Source organism: Xiphias gladius, chromosome 1 (assembly GCF_016859285.1).
Source record: "Xiphias gladius isolate SHS-SW01 ecotype Sanya breed wild chromosome 1, ASM1685928v1, whole genome shotgun sequence".
Classification (NCBI taxonomy): domain Eukaryota; kingdom Metazoa; phylum Chordata; class Actinopteri; order Istiophoriformes; family Xiphiidae; genus Xiphias; species Xiphias gladius.
The window spans coordinates 9626455-9646618 of NC_053400.1; the positions used below are offsets into that span (position 1 = coordinate 9626455).

Consider the following 20164-nt stretch of genomic DNA (forward strand, 5'->3'; position numbering starts at 1 on the left):
TACGTCATTACAAATATATAACCAGACTATCTTGACGAGACTTGAAGCTCTTTTTCCACACCTAGTGTATGTTGTTGCCCTGTAGCCTAAAAGTCTTTAGAATTTTGCAGCTCCAGTAATTGTAGAGCCCCGTGAGTTGTAGGTTGCTCCACCTTTGAGATGAACTGTTTGGAAATTTCAGATTTTGTTCCAGTTACTGAGGAATTTTTCACTAGTGACAAAGTGTAGATGTAGGACAAAGGTTTTAGTTGACGTTTGCACTACAGTGATACTGCTCATTTCTGCACCATTACACCAACTTAGGATAAAATAGGGGTGTGGTGGCCATTACAGTGGAGGACACAGTGGTGGGATAGAGGACTTTGCTGGTTTCCAATGCACTTCTATATCTGCATAAAGTACGATCATTTAGAGTAAGGACCTGTGTTCAGTGTTTCCCAATACAGGATTAACTTGTGATGACTTTTGACATTTTCAGCGTGAAACTATAAGCGGCATTAGATTACAGTGTTGTTGTTCTGCTATATTTTGGCTTCTATCAGCGGAGGTCTATATTTTCATTTTCCATTCTCCCATTAAGAAGAGAAATTGTCTTGCATTCTTGTTGATCTGTAGGTGAAAGGTCACAGGTCTGTGGACAGGAAGCCTTCCTGCAACAAGAGCCGAGAGGCTCACAGCACCAAACCATAGCTGTGTTATTCTGAAACAGGCCTCTACGCTGTGGAAAGTGCTTCTAAATATTTGGGTATTAGCCGGCCATTGTTTTCCTGTGTGGACTTCAACCTCGCGTCTCAAGCCGAATGCCCTGAAGATGATATAACACTCGGTGCAATTTGATCGTGGCCTCTGTGATTGAACCCAAGCAGAGAGTGCAATTTCAAAGCCTGCTGAAACTATTCAAAACACCAGTGGCCCGTTAACGGCCCAGGATAATGAATTCCATGGCAGTGCGGGCCTCTATGTGTGGGAGACTCAGAGCTTAGCTAAATAAACCTTGTCTGGCTGAGTGGCCCCACTGGTGCCCGGCTATGGGGACGAGAGCAGCCTGGTCTCTCACAGGTCACTGGACGGGCTCAGTGTTAATGACAGCCTCATTTACCCTAAACTCACCGTGACATCCACTAGCAACATCCCACAAGTCACACCTCTACTCTGTCACAAAGGATAGGCTACTGTTGGCAAGGGCATTGTTAGTGGCTCAGCTTGAAATGACAAACTGCGTCTACAGAGGGCTCATAGGAGTTGTGCTGGTTGAAGCTGATAGCAGAGATCACTAGTCTTCCCTGTGGTGGGAGTGACAGACTCTGATTTTTTTTTCTTCTCTCTTCATTAACTATTCACATTTGGACCTTCTTTGGAGATCATCATCGCCACTCAACATGATTCCAAGCAGTTCAAAGGCAGCGTTGCTTGGAAGTGTGCACGCCACCCCAGGAGTTGCCAGGCCTCGGACACCTGCAGAGTGGTGGGTGCTGAGAGCTTGGGCGTGTTTGGATCAGGGACTGAATTTTCCTCTGAAGAGGAGGAAAAGGTTTATGGCACGCTCCCATGAGAGTGTCTCCTGCTCTTTGAAGCTCCTGTCTTGGTGGCTGCTCTTATCTCGGCAAAGGATTACTTTATCTCCTCCTATTCCTTCCTTTCTCTTCTTCTTCTCTCTCAGTTTCCATCAATTCAGGTTTTGTTCAGATCTCTTAGGAGATCTTCTTCTTGCCCTTGCTCTTTCACTCCACTCATTTCCAATTTCCCCCTTTTCAGAGTACACCCAGCCCTCTTTTCATCACCACCCCCACTCTCTTCTCTGCTTCCTCTGCTGCACCCCACTCTTTCTTTTTCCCTATCTCCTCTATTCTACCCTTCCAACACATGACAGACTGTGTAATTAATGAGCATCATAAACCTCTCTTTCTATTAGCTACCCATTAGTAAACCTGGCAAGCCTGTCATTTTGGACAAAAACACACAGCTCCTTCATTTGATCCCCACATCAAAGGGGAAACCCCACTGTTTTCGGCTGAATACACTAATTGTGTCCTCGTTCTGGATGGGGCTACACCCCCATCGCTTCAAAAAAGCAGCCAGTGCCGAGTGCAGATAGTAAAGAGAAGTACAGAAGCAGAAAGTATTGATTACACAGGCCTAAATTTGGAGAATTTTTTGACGTTGGAAAAATTACCAGTCATTCAGCAACATGGCTAAAAGTCTGCAAGTTTGTGTTTATTTACTGCACATCGTTTTGCTCTGTTCATTTTTACTGTAGAAACTTTTTTGCAAAAAATACATGCCAGTGGGCTTAAGGCCCTGTTATGAGTGTTTTATGCTGCTGTTAAGATAAAAAGGAATTTTTAAGTGGGGCAGTAAGGATTCCCGTATTTTACACTACAAGCCAATGATGTTAAGTACGGGATCAGCAATTTTATTAAGATAAGTCTTAGAAAATTCCAATCCTGAAGATTTGTTTTTTGCACATATTAAAGTCTCACTCACTCACAATTCACTGTGATCTGGTGCAAGCTTAGAAGTGTTACTGTAATTCTTTGAACTGCAAATTCAGTTCTTGAATATTTGTTTGAATTTTGAACATGTATATACAATTTTATTGAAACTTTGCTCTTTTACATATGCACAACCAGTAATTTCAAAGACAAATGTAAAATTTTTTAACCTACATCCTGCCTGTTGCACTTCTATTGTTTACCTTGTATATAATGCCATATAAAATTACAGTTTTTATTTTGATGTTGGACATAAAATGCTCTCAAAGGTAGCAGCTGTTCATATAAATACATCATAGGCGTCCGCTTTGACACTGAATTTTACTTCACTTTGCAACTCGGAAAGTGTTCATGTGCAGTCCGTGTATTGCCGAAAAGCTCAAAATATACCATTGTGTCCAGGAATATTGTGAATCCAGGTTATTTCCATTGCTTCCAGTATACAGAATGGCAAACGCATGCCAGGCTGTCTTTCCCTCCCCACTTCCCTTCGCCTGACACATCACATGCTGGGCCACCACAATGGGCTGAGTCACCACCGCTCCAGGAATCAACACTGTACTTCAGTCACGATTGTCTTCTGCCCTTTACAACATTTATGCCCTTTTGTTCCTCAAGATAAAGGCAACAGTCACATGTTTGAGCTTTAAGCGCCCAGCAGCTGCTCTTCTCTCCCTCTACATGCTTCACATCCCCCTCCTCACCACCAGGCAGCATTCCCTCCGATGGGCTCTTCAGGCATCAGGCCCCTAACATTGTTACAAGGATATAAACAAAGACAAACCATTAGATACCCCTGAATCTGGCTGTCTGAATGCCCCCCATTATGCCTGTTTCCAAGGGAGAATGCTGAGATTTAGGGAAGAATGAGCCAGAGTTGGCCACCAAGGTAGGAGCTACCCCTGGTCAATGAATACCTATACCCATCGGGCAGGTGTCTACCTTTTGTGTTATGAAGCTTTTCCACCATAAAAAAAACAAAACAAAAAACAAAACCAAAACAGAAACACAACAGAAATCAGGTGACAGATTTCCACTGGATTTGACAAATACCTCAATAAAAACCAAATATATTTACTTAATTTATTCTCTGATTCGATGACGTGTCAAGCTAAAACAAATGCCCCCCACAATAATGGAGATAGACTGGAGGTTTGGGGGTTCACGTCCATGAGATGGAACTCTGGCTTTAAACCCCCGCCACCTCCTCTCTCTCAGGCATCAAAGGCAAAGCTTGGAAATAGGGCCCTCAAAGCCATCTCTCCATTGGCCTCTTCAAAGGACAGGAAGTGTGTCAGAGGGACAGGCCTTCTTTCCCAGCAAATTCAGGCGAGTTGCTATAATAACAAGCTCATCTGTGTGTCTGCGGCAGACTAGTTCAAAGGGGAGCCTGATTCCTCTTGGTACAACATGTGATGATAGAGTCAGGATGCGGAAACCACTGTTTAGTAAAAATGCAACTGGAGGGCTGCATTATGGACATGAGTCCAGTGTATAGCCTAAAGATATGAAAATCTGTACCTGAAAATTGGGACCAGATTACTTTTTTGATCTTAACTTTCCTAGAAATCATCCCAACTCAGGTATATTTGCATTTGTCACCTTTGGCTATTAGCCGATTAACTAAAGAATTTATGGGACCTCTCGTAGGACTTAAGCTTACCAGTAGGGCAACTTTACACTGCTGTACATTTGCTAGCTGGCAGATTTTGCCTGTTGGTCCCCATGTGGTACCAACAGGCAGCTTTATCTCCAGTGTAAATCCAGATGTAAGGTCACTTTAAGGAGTTTTATGTGGGAACACTGGTACTTTTGTCTTTACCAGAGCCACAAAGGAAGATTTCTAAAAATCTTATAAGTTCCTGAGTTGGAAAATTGTTGGAGTGACTTGTACAGAAGTTGTGACGTGTTACCAACATGGAAAGTTGCTTAAGGTGCACGTGCTAAAGTGGCTCATGTCTTGAAGAAAGGTAAAAATGTGAAATACATAAAAAATCTGCTTGCGTTCTGCCCTTTTTTCATTTACATTAATGAACTAGATATTACAGTCTACCAATGTACAGAATGTGCTTGACATGCTGGTATGCTGGAGGCATATGGATACGAGTGGTAAAAACCAGGCCTGTAAACTTAAACACAGGTTTGACTTAGAGGCTGATAATGATTTAGGGGCCATTGCCCTCCAACTTTGTGGGAGCCATCTACTAAAATGCTATTTAAGCAACACTTCAACAAGTGTTTGCTAGTTTTAAGATTGTGTCCTAAAATTTAACAGAGCCTCCTCTTAGATTTTAATGTGCTGTCTTTAGACTTAATGAAGAAGTACACCATGACATAGTTTTACTCTAAAATTAGGCATCCAGCATCTGAAAAACATGGCACCTTTTTATCAACTTGATTTGTAAGACAAAAAACATTATCTTATAGTCAATACTACCAATCGGTGCCAGCTGACAGCTCTCAGAATACATTTTTGATTAAATTGTGTTGTTGACTGTATTATGTACATGTATTTAAGTTCACTGTTTTTGGAAAATGCACTTTGTAAATACTGAAGATGCTGCAGCGATTAAAAAAAAGTGCTTATATTTTCGCTTGGCTATAATACACCACTGGGAACTGAACCTTCTTTGGGCACAAATAATCAAAGAAACACATTATGAATCTGATCTGATGATGAAATATTGCATTACAGACCATAAATTAGTGTTTTCTGTATTTCTATTTCTAGTATAGATATATTATTTGTTTATATGCATTTTCCCCCCCAAATCACAGGATGACACAGATGAAAAGAACAATATTGCTGATCTGGGATTATTCAACAGTCACAGATTCAATATTGCAAAAAAAAAAAAAAATACATGTAAAAATGTATGCATCTAAAACTTGACTAATGTTAAAGCTATTGTTTAACACTGATAATGATTTGAAGATTCACATGATATCTTTTAAAAGATTTCTAGCCATTTACCATTGCTTTCTCACAAGATGATGCCCACACTGTGTATGTATTACTGACACAGTGAGCTACTGGCAGCCTGGCATGAAATGGCACAGTGGCTTCTGTCTTTTATTATATATTTGAAGACTTCAAAAGAATCTTAGCCTGCTTTCATCTGCTGCCTCAGTCCAATAAAACTGTGATTTCTAAACCTTATTCTTATGTCAAAGACCCCAAACAGACAGATGCACGCTGACCACAGAGCCCAATATGATATGATTTTGTTATTGCTGATATGGTTTATTACTGAAGTGGACAACTTCAAACGTGGAGAGGGGAGGTAAAAACACATCAAAACAGTGATTTAACTGGAAGATGTCCAACTCTAACAAGGGTGTCAATTCATACTAAATTATGGAAAAGATCTTGTGGCTAATACTTTGTGACGTTAAATGACGTTTGGCTGATTTTGTTTGCTCTCAAAATAAAAGGTTACAAAGTACAAAGTGTGATCTGGACTCCTATGAGCTGAGGTGGTTGTCACCAGACATGCTAATATCCCGGGACCCCTGCAGGAACCCGCGCGGGTCCCCAGACCTCATCTTTGAGAGGCACTGACAATAATGCAGCAACGCTGGTGCGTTCACATGCACTTGTTTGCAATCAGGGGTGAGGTGCAAATGAGTCTTCGGGCTGCTGGAGTAAAGGTTTTCTCTAAGCCTCTTCAGCACTTAGGAGAGGGGCAAGAGTCGGGAAAGCTGAGCGAGCTGCATCAAGTCAGCTGGAAAAAGCCGACTGCGACCGGAACTTTTGACATTACATTTTCATAATAAAATTATGAAAGAACATGAAAACTGACACCTCGTTGGTTGCTGTTGGATGGTCTCTGGACTGTTTGTTTAGTTGTTTCAGTCTATGTTTTACATTACATCTGCACTACAACTAGCCTCTTTACAGTAAATCAAAATTTAAAATTTTCCAAATTGCAGTCTAATACATACAGTTTATCTTATAGTGTGTTATACACTTATCGTAGCGTAAATACAATGAAAATATTCGGTCTACCTTTTAGAAAACTTAAACAGTAGTTGGCCACATGTCACCTTTATTTCAATTCTGCGAATCACTGTTTTGTAAAACCAGCAATATCTCATCAATTGAGGGTTTTATACTGAAAGCGTTGGCAGGAAGTTGCGAGTCCCCTCGCGTGCGTCTTGTCAGTGGCGGCGCTCCGGATCAAAGGCTCGTTTGGCTCTCCAGCCGTACGGTCCTGTGCTGAGCGCTGTCTGCCCTCGGTCTCCACGGACGCTCCTCTGTCTGGATATCCTAGCCCGTCTCTCTCTCTCGTTTTTTTTCTCCCCCCCCTTTCTTTTTTCTTTGGATTATATTCATCTGATGGTTTTCAACTCCAACTCGATGCATAGAAATGGGTAAACTGCACTCGAAACATGGTAAGGTTCCCTATTCCTGAGAGAAAAATCACCGCTCTAGTTCTTCTGTGCTGCGATACTTTGGAGTAACAGTATTCATTGTCTTGTGTCTTTCTTGTCTCTCAAGCCGCTATTTGTAAACCGAGGGAGAGTCCAGAAGGTAAGCGCGCTTATTTTTTTTTTTTTCCCTCTCATGTTTGATACACTTTCATATTTCTCTGAGCATTTGGGTGAGTTTGTGGACGGCGGGGCAGTTCTCAGACCCCAGCTCGTACCGGCTCTCTGAAGATGGAGCGCCCACGGAAAACGCGAGTGTGGCGAGAGAAAAATATAGTTTTTCATCTCGCTGCTAATAACGCGCTTCTTTGTTTCAGGCGACAGTTTCGTAGTCAACGCCTGCTTGGCGAGGAAGGGAATCGACGACTGGCTCGTGAAGCAGAAATACTACTGCACGAGCTCTCGCCTCGAGCAGCGGGACTGTCACCACAAGAGTAACTGCGGTCTGACTGCACGGGTGAGTGCGACGCTCTCCACGAGGTTCACCGTTTTAGGGTGACGCAGAAATGCCCGATCAATTCCTCTCAAAGTACCTCCTCGTCCCCTCGTGGGTGCACTCCACATGATTAGGACGAGTTTTTTTTTTTTTTTTTTTTGGCTGCGGGTGTTTCAAGACTTTTCACCTCCACGGTGGTATTGCGTGGGGCCACGCCGAGGCTCCAGCGCCTGTCCGTCTTTGGCCGAAGCCTTTGCTCCTCTAACGCACTCACAGGTCCCGGCCAAACTTTCTCGCAGCTTTTTTTTTTTTTTTTTCTTCGGCGGACGACGTTTCAACGGCGGTGGCTAGAGTAGGCCGCGCACAGCGCACTAAATGGTGCCGATTTCAGACGGTGAAATATTTGCCAGTCTGCCGCTCAGTATTGTAAGTTGAAAAAAAACACAAGCTGTGTCACCACCCGTGGGAGTGAACTGAAACACACCTCAGTTTTTTTTTTGTGTAACAGCCAGTTCTCTTTTTCACGGGGACGACCTGAAAAGATGAGTTTTAACACTGTCTTAGGTAGAGCTCTCATTTGCTGATGTAGGGAACAAACGTTGGTATCATTCTTTGCACCCACCAGGGGGATTTTTTTCCAGGTAACAATAGATCAAGCCGGAGCTGAGAGCGTTGCCGTGTGGCGGTCTGGTGACAAGTGTGGATTGTAAGGGCTGGGGAGAAATGTTGGAGGTCATGCTTGTTTTGTATTTTGGCATTGGTGTAAACACTGTGCTGTTGTTGTCAAGTGGGGAAATCCTTTGGAATTGCTTCAGAGGAGCCTTAAGCCTCTTTGGTTAGTGATGCCTTCCTCAAAGGCAGCATGTTTGAGGAACTGGAGCCCACCAAGAAAAAAGGAAAATCAGTTCCTCCACCCACAATCCAGACACTTTGAGCAGAAATGCATCTATCTATTAAATGGAGCCCGGGATCCAGGAGCTCCTGCATTTTGAACACATTAGAGCACCTTCTGCATGATTTTCCTTTTAAACTACTTGACAGCTCCTTAAATTGCTTATCATTTTGAAAACCTAGAATCCTACAATAGGTGACAAGTAGCTCATTGGTGTTATAACAGTTTTATTTTCCTTTTCTTTCTTTTTACAAGAACAAAACCTTTGCTCTCACAGCGTGCAGCACTTCTCATGGTGAGGTCATGTTATACCATGCATTTAAACGGATTCTTGTGCAGGCAAGACAAAACTGCACATGCTAGTTTGGATAATTGGAAAAATTAGGCTTTGGTGTGAGGATTTATTGGTCAATTTATGCTGAAGAGAAGGCAAACATCAAACTTGAGGAAGTCTTAAGCAGCTGAAATATCTTCTGATTCCTGCCTAAGTCTGGTCTAAAGTCCACCATTGTTTTGTCTTGTCCTGCAAGGTGTTTATGATAGCTTTGCCTGAAGGGCAGGTGTGCTGTTGCATGGTGGGTCGGTGATGAGCAAGGTCGTGGTCCTCCACCAAACTTCATATAGTAACAGGATCCCACTCACAGCAGACACTGTGTCTGCAGGACGTTTTTTTCCGGGATTGGGTCTATGAGAAACACATGAAAGTATGTTTATTATTTAGAGCATGTTGACGCTGCTGCAGCAGAAAAGCTTCGCCATTTCCATGGTCACTTATGTGTTGAATGGGGTTCATATGCTTTGGGCAATTTAAGCATTTAAAACCACATTATTACCATGCAATTACCACATATTATTACCACAAAAACAAACATTCATTACTTTGTTCCTGGAAATATTCATGTGCTTCTTTTCCCAACAACAGTGGTGTGTGAAGTTTTGGCCCAGGATGGAACAGGAGCCCCATGAAAGGGTTGGATGTTTTTAAACAATTTGGAGTTAGTAGAGTTCAGATTGTATAAATAATTCAAGTCTGGGAGCCTAATGGCTTTTATAGCTCAGAGGGAAAAGGAATAAAAGAAAAAAAGTCGTTCCATCATCAGTATTTATTTGGCTGCTTTTTGCTTTTGTTTTGTCATTGTAAAGTGTATCTAGAATATTACATTTTTTTTAAAATTAAAGTTTAAACCATTAGTATGCTTCTTCCTGTATTTGAGTGTCACAGAACATAGTTGTACACATTTATTGTGTTCATGTTTTGTGTAAGCATCGTTTAGAGGGCAGCAAAATCCTTGGGCAGAAATGGAGCTTTTGACATTGCAACAATCAAATATTCAGGACTTTGGCATTCAGAGTCTTATTTGTCAGAAGGACAATTCCATGTTGAGTCTATTCACACACGGTGCGAGCTGTCTGGATACACCATTTTTCCTTTTCACCAAGATGGCACCGCTACTGCAGGGCAGAGCTGAGCTGTAAAATAAGGGCACCAAAAAATGGTGTCAGTTCTCGCACAGAATTCCTAAATGGTTGATTTTAAAATTAATGTTCTAGTTGGATGTTTATCTCGCCAGCAGGATGAGCGCTGATCATCGGCACTGCAAGGGGGAGGCTTCTAACGTTTGTGTTCCCCCATGACTTTTACCGCACATTAAATAAATAGTCTCCTCTATCTGTTCATCAATCAGAAAGGACAGAGTTTATGAGATGTGTTCTTTATTACCATTGGCTTGGGCAAAAACCAGTTGTAAGTTTATACTGGTATTTTTTTTTTACATTTGTGTGGTGTAAGCACCACGTTAAATGCTTTGATTCAAACATTTATATGTCTTTTAACATTGCAAGCTAATGTTTTATTTGTAAATTTCGCTGCTTTTGTTTAAATTAGAGCTGCTGAAAAAGAGTTACACAAATGTTATGAGGTCCCAAAGTTTCCAGAGCATTTACGGAATAAATAGCATGTGTGAAATTCATTTAACTTAAAAACTATATACTCAAAAAGTTATTATATGTAAATGATCAAAATGATTTCAAATCTTGATTCACCATATCACAAGCTTTAACTGTATTAGCAGTATCAGCGCTCTGTGAGAAGGAGTTTGAAAGCTCGACGCCAAGGTGCTTTCAAATAAAAACAGAAGCTAACGAGTCAACTCTCTTAGCTTTAAAAGCTGTCTATATTGTATAGAATACCTGGTGAGACAGTTATTTATAGCTTCTGTTCTTTGAGTCCCCCATCCAGCTGAACCAGGTTCCAGGAGAATGTGGGTCGGGTGTCATCAGTAGGGAGTCCACGCTTGGAATTCTTTTGATCCGATCGTTTCCAAACCATATTCCTTGTAGGAACAATGACAGTTTTACAGAAGTCACTGTTTTGTAGAGTTGCTCACATTACCAGGTTGGCTTCATTAATGGCTTTACATTGAGCTTGTGGCTGAGTACGCACCGATAGACCGAGACATAGAGATGCTCTTGAAGGCTTAATGACTTTTCCCCGCAGAGCCTGTACCCATTCATGAGTTCTGCCGTCAGATGCGGCGTTAGTTCAGTGTGGCAGACAGTGAGTGAGTGGTGTGGGCAGGTGGATCTGTGGGTCTCAACACATGAGATCCAGGTCACGTGCGCCCACACTTTCTCCCCTGTCTACAGCATGGTGTCTACACCTAACCGTTAATTTGATGTTTTGACCTGCCTGTAGAATTATGTTGCCGACAAAGACACTGATAGGGCCGCAGGTTTTCACAACTTATGACTTGGAAGGTCAAATTTCTGGTGGCAAGTTTATTTGGTTGCTTCTCTTGGCCTCAGTTGAAAAAGAGGTCTATTATGTTTGTCACATGTCAAGATTAACTTCAAAATTAATAATTTTTGATGCTTATTCCCCACAAAGTTATCCCTTTCTGTTCTTAAAACCCCCTCCCCCTCTTCTGGTTCTCCCCTCTCCTCCTCTCTCCCCTCCTAGCCTCCATCTGTTTCTTTCGTCTACCCTGTGGCTGTGTGTTGGTTGAGACTGCATTTGAAGTGGGCCAGGCAGGGAGGTGTTTGTAGTGACACTGATGGCTCCTCCTCCGCTGTGAAGCCCTACGGTCTGTGTAGTAAAAGCCTCCCCTCCACCTCCAGTCTTCCCAAGCTGCTGCTTGTACAATTTCAAAGCTTTTTTTTTTTTTCTTCAACTCCATCAGCTTATATGGAGTGTAGACAAAAAGCAAAGGTACATCTGATGACAGAATGCAACTTAAAAAGTGAATCACAGTGGCAACTCTGCCCTCAACCCCCTTGTCTCACAGTTGGTTGCCAAGTCTTTGATTTTTTTTTTTTTGAAAGAAACTTTTTTTTTTGGAAGTAGGCCTAAAGCTTTTAAACGCATTCCTTCAGCCTCCTTTTTTGCTTCTGCTGTTGTGCTTTTTCTCCTCTTGTCGTTTTCACAAAGCACGGGCCCTTGTCTAGAGGCTGAAAGCACCTTTCAAATGCAGACTCCTCTTCCTCTTTCTCTCCTTCTTTCTGTCTTCTCCCTATGCGTTTTCTTTTCCCACCGGCTGGCCTCTTGTGCGTGCAGTGTGACGTATGCCCCTCTCCCACCGGGCTCTACCCCCTCTGCGCTCCCAAGGGACCGAGGGCCTGTTGTTGCGCTTTGAAGAGGCTGGGAGAAAAGTTTGGAGCCACACTCTAAAGAGAAGAAAAACCTTAGCCTTTGGGGAGGAGGGGTAGCACCTGGCCATAGAGGGGCTCTGTGAATTTTTTTTTATTTTCCCATGAGAAGATGGGGTAGAAGTCTCGGGCTTATGTCAGCATAGCTGGGGGACTGGGATGTTCGAGGAGATGCAGGTGGCTTTAATGTCACATCTGGCATCGTATGTCACATAGACTACTAAAAGCTGGAGGAGTTTCTCCCTTTTGACAAAGCACAGTGGATAACTCTCAATTGCTGTGATTGTTGCCTTCTGGAAAGGATTTCTTTGAGAGAATGACAGTGGTTTTGAGTAAGGTAAAGCTCTAGTGGCATGTAGACAAGACAAATAAAACTGTGTACCAGGTTTATCTACCTTTCTCTTTTTTTGTGCTAAATCTTCCTATGTATTTCCCTCTGGCCTCCTCTTAATTCTTCAACAAGTACCATAACATGTTTTCAAGTTTGTAAAAGCAATGATTTTTTTAAGTTACTGTAATCACAGGTAGGTGTCATGACAAATAAAACCATGTATTTGGCACTTTAATTGTATGAATGGAGTGCTGCTCATGTATGTGCAAATTTGCATGCAAGTGCATGTAAGTGTGCAGTATGTCTGCAGTCAGCTTTCCGTATGCACTCCAGAGATGAAAGGCTTCTGCGGGAATGTGCTCTGAATCTTAGGGGATTAGCAGCTGAGATTTTGCTTTGTTTCCCCAAATATAAGCTCATTTTTGAGCAATGGATAGCTGTTGATCAAAGTGTCTCTCACCACCCCTTTCACAGTTACATTTAGGCTTCAGGGTTTTTTTTCCACGCTTGAGGGTGGCATTTATTTCAAAATTCTGAGGGATAGTTAGATTTAGAGGATGTATGTGTAGTTATGGTCAGTTTGCCTTTATTTTGAAACTGCACTCAGAGTGAAATTGCTTGCAAGTGATAAGCATGTGCCTAGTAAGTAGTATAAATAGTGTGATACTCTGAATAGATAATCCATCTAAATATAGAGTTCGTTTAAATGACACCATCATCTTTGCTGTAATGCTCACATATCTTCAACCTTTTGATGTGTGTGTATGCCTGAGACACCCTAATGCCCTGTGAAAAGCATGAGGAAAGTGTTTCCATTTTTGACTTGAAATATTAAGTTAGGAAGGAGAGCAATTAATTGATAAATATTTTAGTTGATAAATGAGGGCTAGTTTCATGCAGCCAGTATGTTAGATCAAAGACTTCTCCAACCAAGAATGCAAATTTTATGTAATTCCTTTGATGGATTCATGCTGTTTTTAATGAAAAAATAATTTGTAATCGTTCAGGTAAATAGGTAGGTTTCAGAAACCAAAATATCTACAGTAAGCTACACTTCAGATAAGGTCGTACATTACACACGCACTGGTAAATGTAAACATTTATAGAACAGGTCAATACCATGGGTGACAATTTCTATTAATACATAGCTATCACAGTGTAAAAATAAACCTATTTCACTGTAGGCAGGCTTTTGACTCGTAGCGCAGGTGTATCTAATAACATTAACAAGGCTCAGTTCCATTAAGTGTCCCCAGTAAGCCATGACAGTGAGCCCCCATGCAAAATACTAGGACCCAGCTCACTTAAATGGAATGCAGCAATTAATGGTATTATGTTGCTTCACGTGCTATGACATTTCAAAATGACTGTCTGGAAAGGTCTCATATATTACAAAAATATTTTGAGCTGCTTGTTTACTCCCTAAAAATTCAAAATGTAGTTCTGAAAATAAGAATTGTCAGTTATAGGTTATGGATTGTCAGAGATGTGTGTCGTGGGGGTGGGGGGTGGGGTGTCTGGGAGAGACTCTAGGTGACTGGGGCTCCTTTGGTGGCACTGAGCTCCTCTGAGCTTTCTGTGGGAGCTCAGTGCCCATTTTAATCACCCACTTAAAAGGCTCTGCTGAAGTGGGTGTTTAAGTGTTTAAACCCTGAATAATTCTCCCTTGTTTGTTTATCAGGTTCCCCTGCGGGTTGCGCTCTGGCCCGTGCAGTAAGTGCTGAATAATTTGACTGAGAACTCAAAGTGGCTCTCGAATAGGACGAGATCACATCTGCGAAAACTGCTATCGAGCTCTCAGGAGAATGCGCACATGCCCAGGAGCTCACTCGTGCCATGAAGTGCACAAGCTCTCACAAATATACGTACACACATTACCCATTTGTTTACCCTAATATGTGAATCCATTTTTCACTGAAAACAGGCACAGTGTCCCAGCATGTTTCCCTACCACTTGTTTTTCTTACAAACTAGATATACGGAAACACCAGTGATGGACTCCACAGCTTCCATTAACCCTGCTGTTGTATTTATCCTCCCTGTGTTTGAGAGCTTTGGTGACCAGGGCTATAAGGCCACCTGAGTCAGAGGAAGTGGATTTAGGTAAACAGAGTTGGGAGAGCATTGTGCCTCCCGCAGACAGAGGTTCCAGGGCTCTGGAGCTCTTCCTGTGGCGCCAGGGCTGGAGGAGATCTGGATTGCGTGTTAGGGGATGTTTTTGGTGGAAGGAAAGGTAAACAGAGGAACGGCCCCGCTGAAAGGAAAGCTGTCCTCCCCTGGTGTGTTTATGCTCCACAGGTGCCACAACCCAAAGAGGACCTCACCCTGTAGACTCTCAATGAAGCAGGCCAACACTGTGCTCCCCAAAGGGCCATTTGCCCTGTCCGTCAAACCCACCACTCCCCCAACCATGTCTTGCTCAAGTCTGAAAAATAGCTTCCTTGGAAAGAGGTTTTGTGAGTCTTTAGGGGACTGCAAAGTAACCTTACGCTCACAATCCGCCAGTTGGCTTCTCAAATTTGAGTGAGTTTAGTTGTACATCTTATTGTATGTGAGATACAGCACAAGTCTGTTCAACATACAGTAGGTGTGCATTTAAAGTGTTCCTATGTTTTAGCATAAAATCGGTCCTCTTCACATAGTCAACATTGAAATTTGATCCCTCTCTCTCCGTTGCTATATACTTCTGTGGATATAATTATTAACTTTCACACTATACTTAGTCATAAGTGGTGTTACATGTCATTGCTGCTTCCTGTATGCTGATGATGATGTTGTTTTCACTTATATTCAAGACACAATAGGATGGATCTGCGAAACTGATAGAATTGATGTCGATTGTTGATTGAATTTAGGGTTTGAGAAAATGGATAGAACATTTATGACCTTTTCATAAATATAGTTTCCTGGTTTGCGAGTGTATCTTTGTATTTTTTATGTTTTTGTGCGCGCAATACATGTTAATGTGTGAATGAGCATTGGTAGTAGAATTTGGTTGCAATTTGCAACTGAGTAACATACTCTTTTGCAAGCTCATTATAGTGAGCAGTGACACAAACCACTAATTCCAGTCAGCTATGAATAGAAACGTGCCTCTGGCACCAGCGTACTTGTATATAGTAGTTGAAGTGTCTATTTCTGCTGCTATGTTTACTTGCTAAGTTGAAACACTCTCTGTAATTATAGAGATTTTAGTTCCACAGTTAAAAGGTCAGATGTGAGGGATGTTTAGAGGTAGTGGCTTATGGCTGGCAGGATGTCTGCTCCAAACGTGCTGTGCGTGTGTGTGCTTGTGTGTGTATGAGAGTGGATGGATATGTGTGTGCACAGGCACAGAGGAAGAATGGCCACCTTGGTGTTGAGGTCAGTTCCATCTGGTCAACATGCACGCGTCAGAGGTTTCCATAAGTGCCACCTATCACATGGAGCTCCGCTGTTGATTGCAATGACAAGGTTTAGTAACTGGCTTTGAATAACTGATAAAATACTGAGATAAATACTGAGTTGTAGAGATCTGATATATAAAGATCATATTTTATGATATGTCCTCATCTACAGTTTTTTTCTATTCCACCATGTGTGTAGTGGCCTGATTGAATCCAGACTGCACTCAGTGTAGCCCTGACAACTTACAAAACTGGTTTAGCAGGAATCTGAGTAAAAACCACTATCTCTATCTGTTTTGTGCATTCCAGCTTTTAAACTAACATGTCCTTGCTGGATCAGATAATAAAAACCACATTAAAGAAAAGACTTTGATTCTAACCTAAGATGCCCTTTCAATTAAAAACATTACAAACTTGAGGGCTTGTGTAATTTTATTGGTTTCTCTCCAAGGTAACAAGTGAGGGAAGTTTTTTAGATAATGTAATCTTTTTAGATTCTTTTTAGATAGATATTTTGGAAACATCGAGGATTGTCCCATCATGAATATATACTATTTTAGAATGACATCCTTAAGCTGTAGCTAGGGACACAAGTTTCATACTGTAGGTGTTTCTTCTCATTTGAATGCGGTAAAAGGCTGAAGTGCCTCAACCTTTCTTGCTGCCCTCGAGGTAGACTTCCAGACTAAGACCCTGTTCTGCAGCACTTGAGACTGGCATCTGAAGCCACCCAGATGACTGAAGGACTGTCTCGCCTCAAAGAGAGCTATGCCTAATTGCTAAGACCCTGTAGACACAGTGTAGCACAGTCACTGTTAAAACACAAGACTCAGACACTTTAGCATGGAAGCAGGCATGCTGTTAACCATGTGTCTTGAATGTACAGTATAACGATTGACACACATGCACACACTCTGTAAGCCCATGTCAGATCAGCGGGACTGCTCTGTCATTTTTGCCAAGGAAGTTAAAGGTTCCAAACTAATTTCCTTCATGAATTGTGAGATATTCTATTGCTGTACTAACCGCACAAGATCTTGGAGATAAAGTGTGTCATTTTGCATAAGACTGTCTCTCTTCTCTTTCTCTACTCTCTTTTTCCTCATTGGAACTGAGCTTTACTCTGAATTCAGAGAGCCATAATGTTGTGATTTGTTACTCTTGGCAGGCGGAGACCACCTGTAAATCAAGGCCAAGCGACAGCCTGTCTCCATTCCCTTCATAACCATAGCTTCCTCTTGGGAATGCAAGGTCCCAGAGTGGAGTTCATTGGCTGGTGGGGAATAGGTTTAAAGGATTCACCTCTAGCGCAGATTCACTGTTAACCCTCTGAGTCTCAAGGAAGCTTCAGGATAAAAACCTAAGTGGGTTTGCTCAGGCTATTACTTTAGTGCCTGTGTGTGACTGGCTGTCTATGAGCAGTTTTACCTAAACGTTCAACTGTAGCCAACTCAGCCAAAGAAGACTCAAAATGACAGTAATTAACTTGCAGTAACAGAAGTTGTATTGGTCTCATTTACAGTAGTGTCCACAGCTATGGTGCTTGCAAACTATGGCTAATTGCTGACACTCACATCCATTTTGTGAATCAGAGACAAAATTGTCGTTTTTGTTGTAATCTTTTATTTTTAAACAAATTTAAGAGAACCTTAAAAAACATTCCTGAATGAGGCCCAGTGTTTCCCTCGTTGTAGAAAAATGTGTTTCTCGAAATTGCTGGAGGGGTGATCATGCAGTTCAACTCTTGATCTTGACACCTTGTATCTTCTCCCTTTCCTCCTCTCTGGTGAGATAAGGCTTGATGAACACTGTGATAAATGTTAATTGCTGTGGTTACATATTTTTCAAAAGCTAATAAAGGCTCTTACCTTGAGTAACAGGTAGGGTTTAGTGCCTGAGGTGCTGGCTGAGTTGTAAAAGCTTATCTTTGCAGGTGTAAAAGTTTTGTAAATGGGTCATTAAAGTGTTGGCCAACTTCACACATAAAACAAAAAAAAAGGGAGAGGGGGAGGGAGATTACTTCAGATCAGCATGTTTCTGAAGCATAGAGATGAAGGCTGTAAATCTCTGCTAATATTCCACTGAGCCTTTCAGGAGGAAGCCTTTGATGTGGGTGAGGTAATATGACCAGCGGTGTTTGCAATGTTAATCTGACGGGGAGAAATGACTGGTGTCGGTGCACTATCGCTCTACAAAAGGAAAGCATCCAATTATGGCACTTGTGATTCCTGTAAAAAAAACAAATGAATTCAGAGAGCAAACAACACATGTACACATAAATTCACTCATCCACATGTCTTGTCATGTGTCTTTGCAACCTCTTATCTGGCAGTGTCAGAGAGTTAATTTACACAGTCATACAGTATAATTTGACTTAATATACAGAGCAAAACTGCTGAACCGCACCTCCTTCGTATACAGAGCTTATGGAGGAGGTGTTTCCGGTCTGTGTGCGTGTGTTTGTGTGTGTGTGTGTGTGGAGAATCTCTGCATGACCTGTGTCATGAACTAGAGTTAACACAGTAAGCCCTCTGGCATGTGCTGCCTCCTCAAACCCCTCCAGACTTGGTGTTGCTGACCATGCACACTTTAATCATAGAGCAGCTTCCTCCAACCTGCCTGGTGATGGATCCCAACTCTGTGGCTATAATTTCCTTCCTGGGGTGCAGGAAAAGAAGTGGGTGTGCCGTGACTGAGGGGTGTCAGACATGGGGCCGCAGAGTCTGCACAGAAGGTGTCCGTCTTTGATTCTCCCTCTGAGACGTTAAATTACACCTTAGTCCTCTTTAGTCAACATAGTTCAAGGATTGCTTGTCCAGTTATTTATCCAGTTTGTTGTCCACTCAACTTAATTATTGGTCATTTTTCAAAGATAGAAAGTCAAGGTAAACAAAGTGGTGCAGAAGAGAAGGCTTTAGTGGTCATTTGGGCCCTACATGTGGTTTCAAAGTTGGGTGTTGCAACCACTTGATAACGTGCACATCTGATATGCCCCTAAATTGTGATTTGGTTTTTTGGAGTGCTGTTTATAAAAATTTAAATAAAACGTGTGCACTAAATGTACTGTAAAATGCTTCAGATTAAAAGCATTCAGCACGTAGCGTATGTTATGTTAATTGTGCATGTGAAGGGCTCAACATCAAAGGGTTTACAATCTGTGACCTCTGGAAAGGCATTGAATTTCTTATCAAAGGCATAAAAAACGCAGCAGATATGACTTCCTCTTGGCACTGCAGACTGCTCATGAGATCAGTTTTATGCATTTGTTCGCTTTGTTGTGAAGCTGACATTTTACACGAGCAAACATCTGCGCTACTGGAGCAAAGTCAAGAAACTACCTCATTGCATCATGTGATGATGAGCCTGATAATCTCATTTTGAGCTAAAACAGATCTATCTTGTTTGGCTAGAGATAAATGCAGAGATGTAAATTTGCCATGGCTTTCAGTCTGTAGGTGTTGTCTCACAATTGGCCCCGTCACCCCTCCTCCGTAAATGGGACAATCTCGCGTCAGCTTTGGTATGCTATATGATTATCTGAGATCTTTATTTCGTGTGTGAAAACTGATCCCCTTTGAAGCTTCACTCAGTGGCAGTGAAGCGCTTCACTACCTCACATCAACACCCTCTATCTTGGCTCCATCTCTGGGCGTCATGTTTTACTGCTACGTTGTGCTTTGAATGAGGCTGTTTAATGTTGCTGAAGGTGAGGGGCTCTCCGGTCTATAGAACTGCAAAGGACTGGAGCCAGGTTTAAACTGCTGTCTGACGATGACTGGTGGTCCGTTCCAGCAGCACCACCACAGTTACCACATATTGCAGGATAGGCACTGCTCCAGATTCCAGGAGTTGTGCTGTTCAGTCCTTTGAAACGGCCTCCGGTGTATCTCAGTTTACTCTTTGGGATGATGGAGGGGGATGGGTATTTCCTCTCTTAAGGTCCTCTGCAAGTAACACTACACCTATAAGCTAATTTGCAGCTCTAAAACTAATACGATTTTTTTTCTTTTATTTCTTGGTTTTCAACATTGAGGCGCTGTGTACACTAGAGCTTTGGGAAATCCCCGTGCTATACAGCTGTTTTTTCCATCAGTTATTCATAAACTTTACTTAATGGCCGCTTTCCAGGTTAGTCACAATCAATCAAAATCATTTGCCAAGTGCACTAAATTTATGGGACAAAGTACAAGTACATGATAACAACTTTAGTGTATCATAACATACCTGGTACAAGGACAGTAAAAATGCACGTCTTGCGCTGTCCCTTTGAATTTTATCATACTGCGGCTTTAATACATACCTACTGGCAATGGAGTAGCTGTGAAGAATATGACACAAGTGAGAATAATCACTTCTGACTTTCGGTATGCTCTGTTTCACCCTCTCCAGTTCTGGGTGGCTTTTATGTGAGTGTGAGCAATCTCAGCTGTGTCCTGTTTGAAAGGCCCAGGGGAAGCAGACATGTACTTGAAGAAGCACCGTCACTATTCCCACATTCTCCCTCGTGTCTGTCACTCTTCCTGTGCCGCCTCGCACTTGGCTAAACGGCCT

General features: G+C 42.1%; 1 protein-coding gene across 1 annotated transcript in view; it reads left to right on the plus strand.

Moving 5' to 3' along the window:
• The first annotated feature begins 6719 nt into the window (after positions 1 to 6719).
• Positions 6720 to 20164, plus strand: part of nkd1 (NKD inhibitor of WNT signaling pathway 1) — a 30501-nt gene continuing 17056 nt past the window's right edge. The window contains exons 1-3 of the mRNA XM_040133276.1: positions 6720 to 6887; positions 6994 to 7026; positions 7241 to 7380. Of these exons, the coding sequence (XP_039989210.1) occupies positions 6863 to 6887; positions 6994 to 7026; positions 7241 to 7380 (198 nt within the window). The 5' untranslated portion in view covers positions 6720 to 6862. The remainder of the gene's footprint in view (positions 6888 to 6993; positions 7027 to 7240; positions 7381 to 20164) is intronic.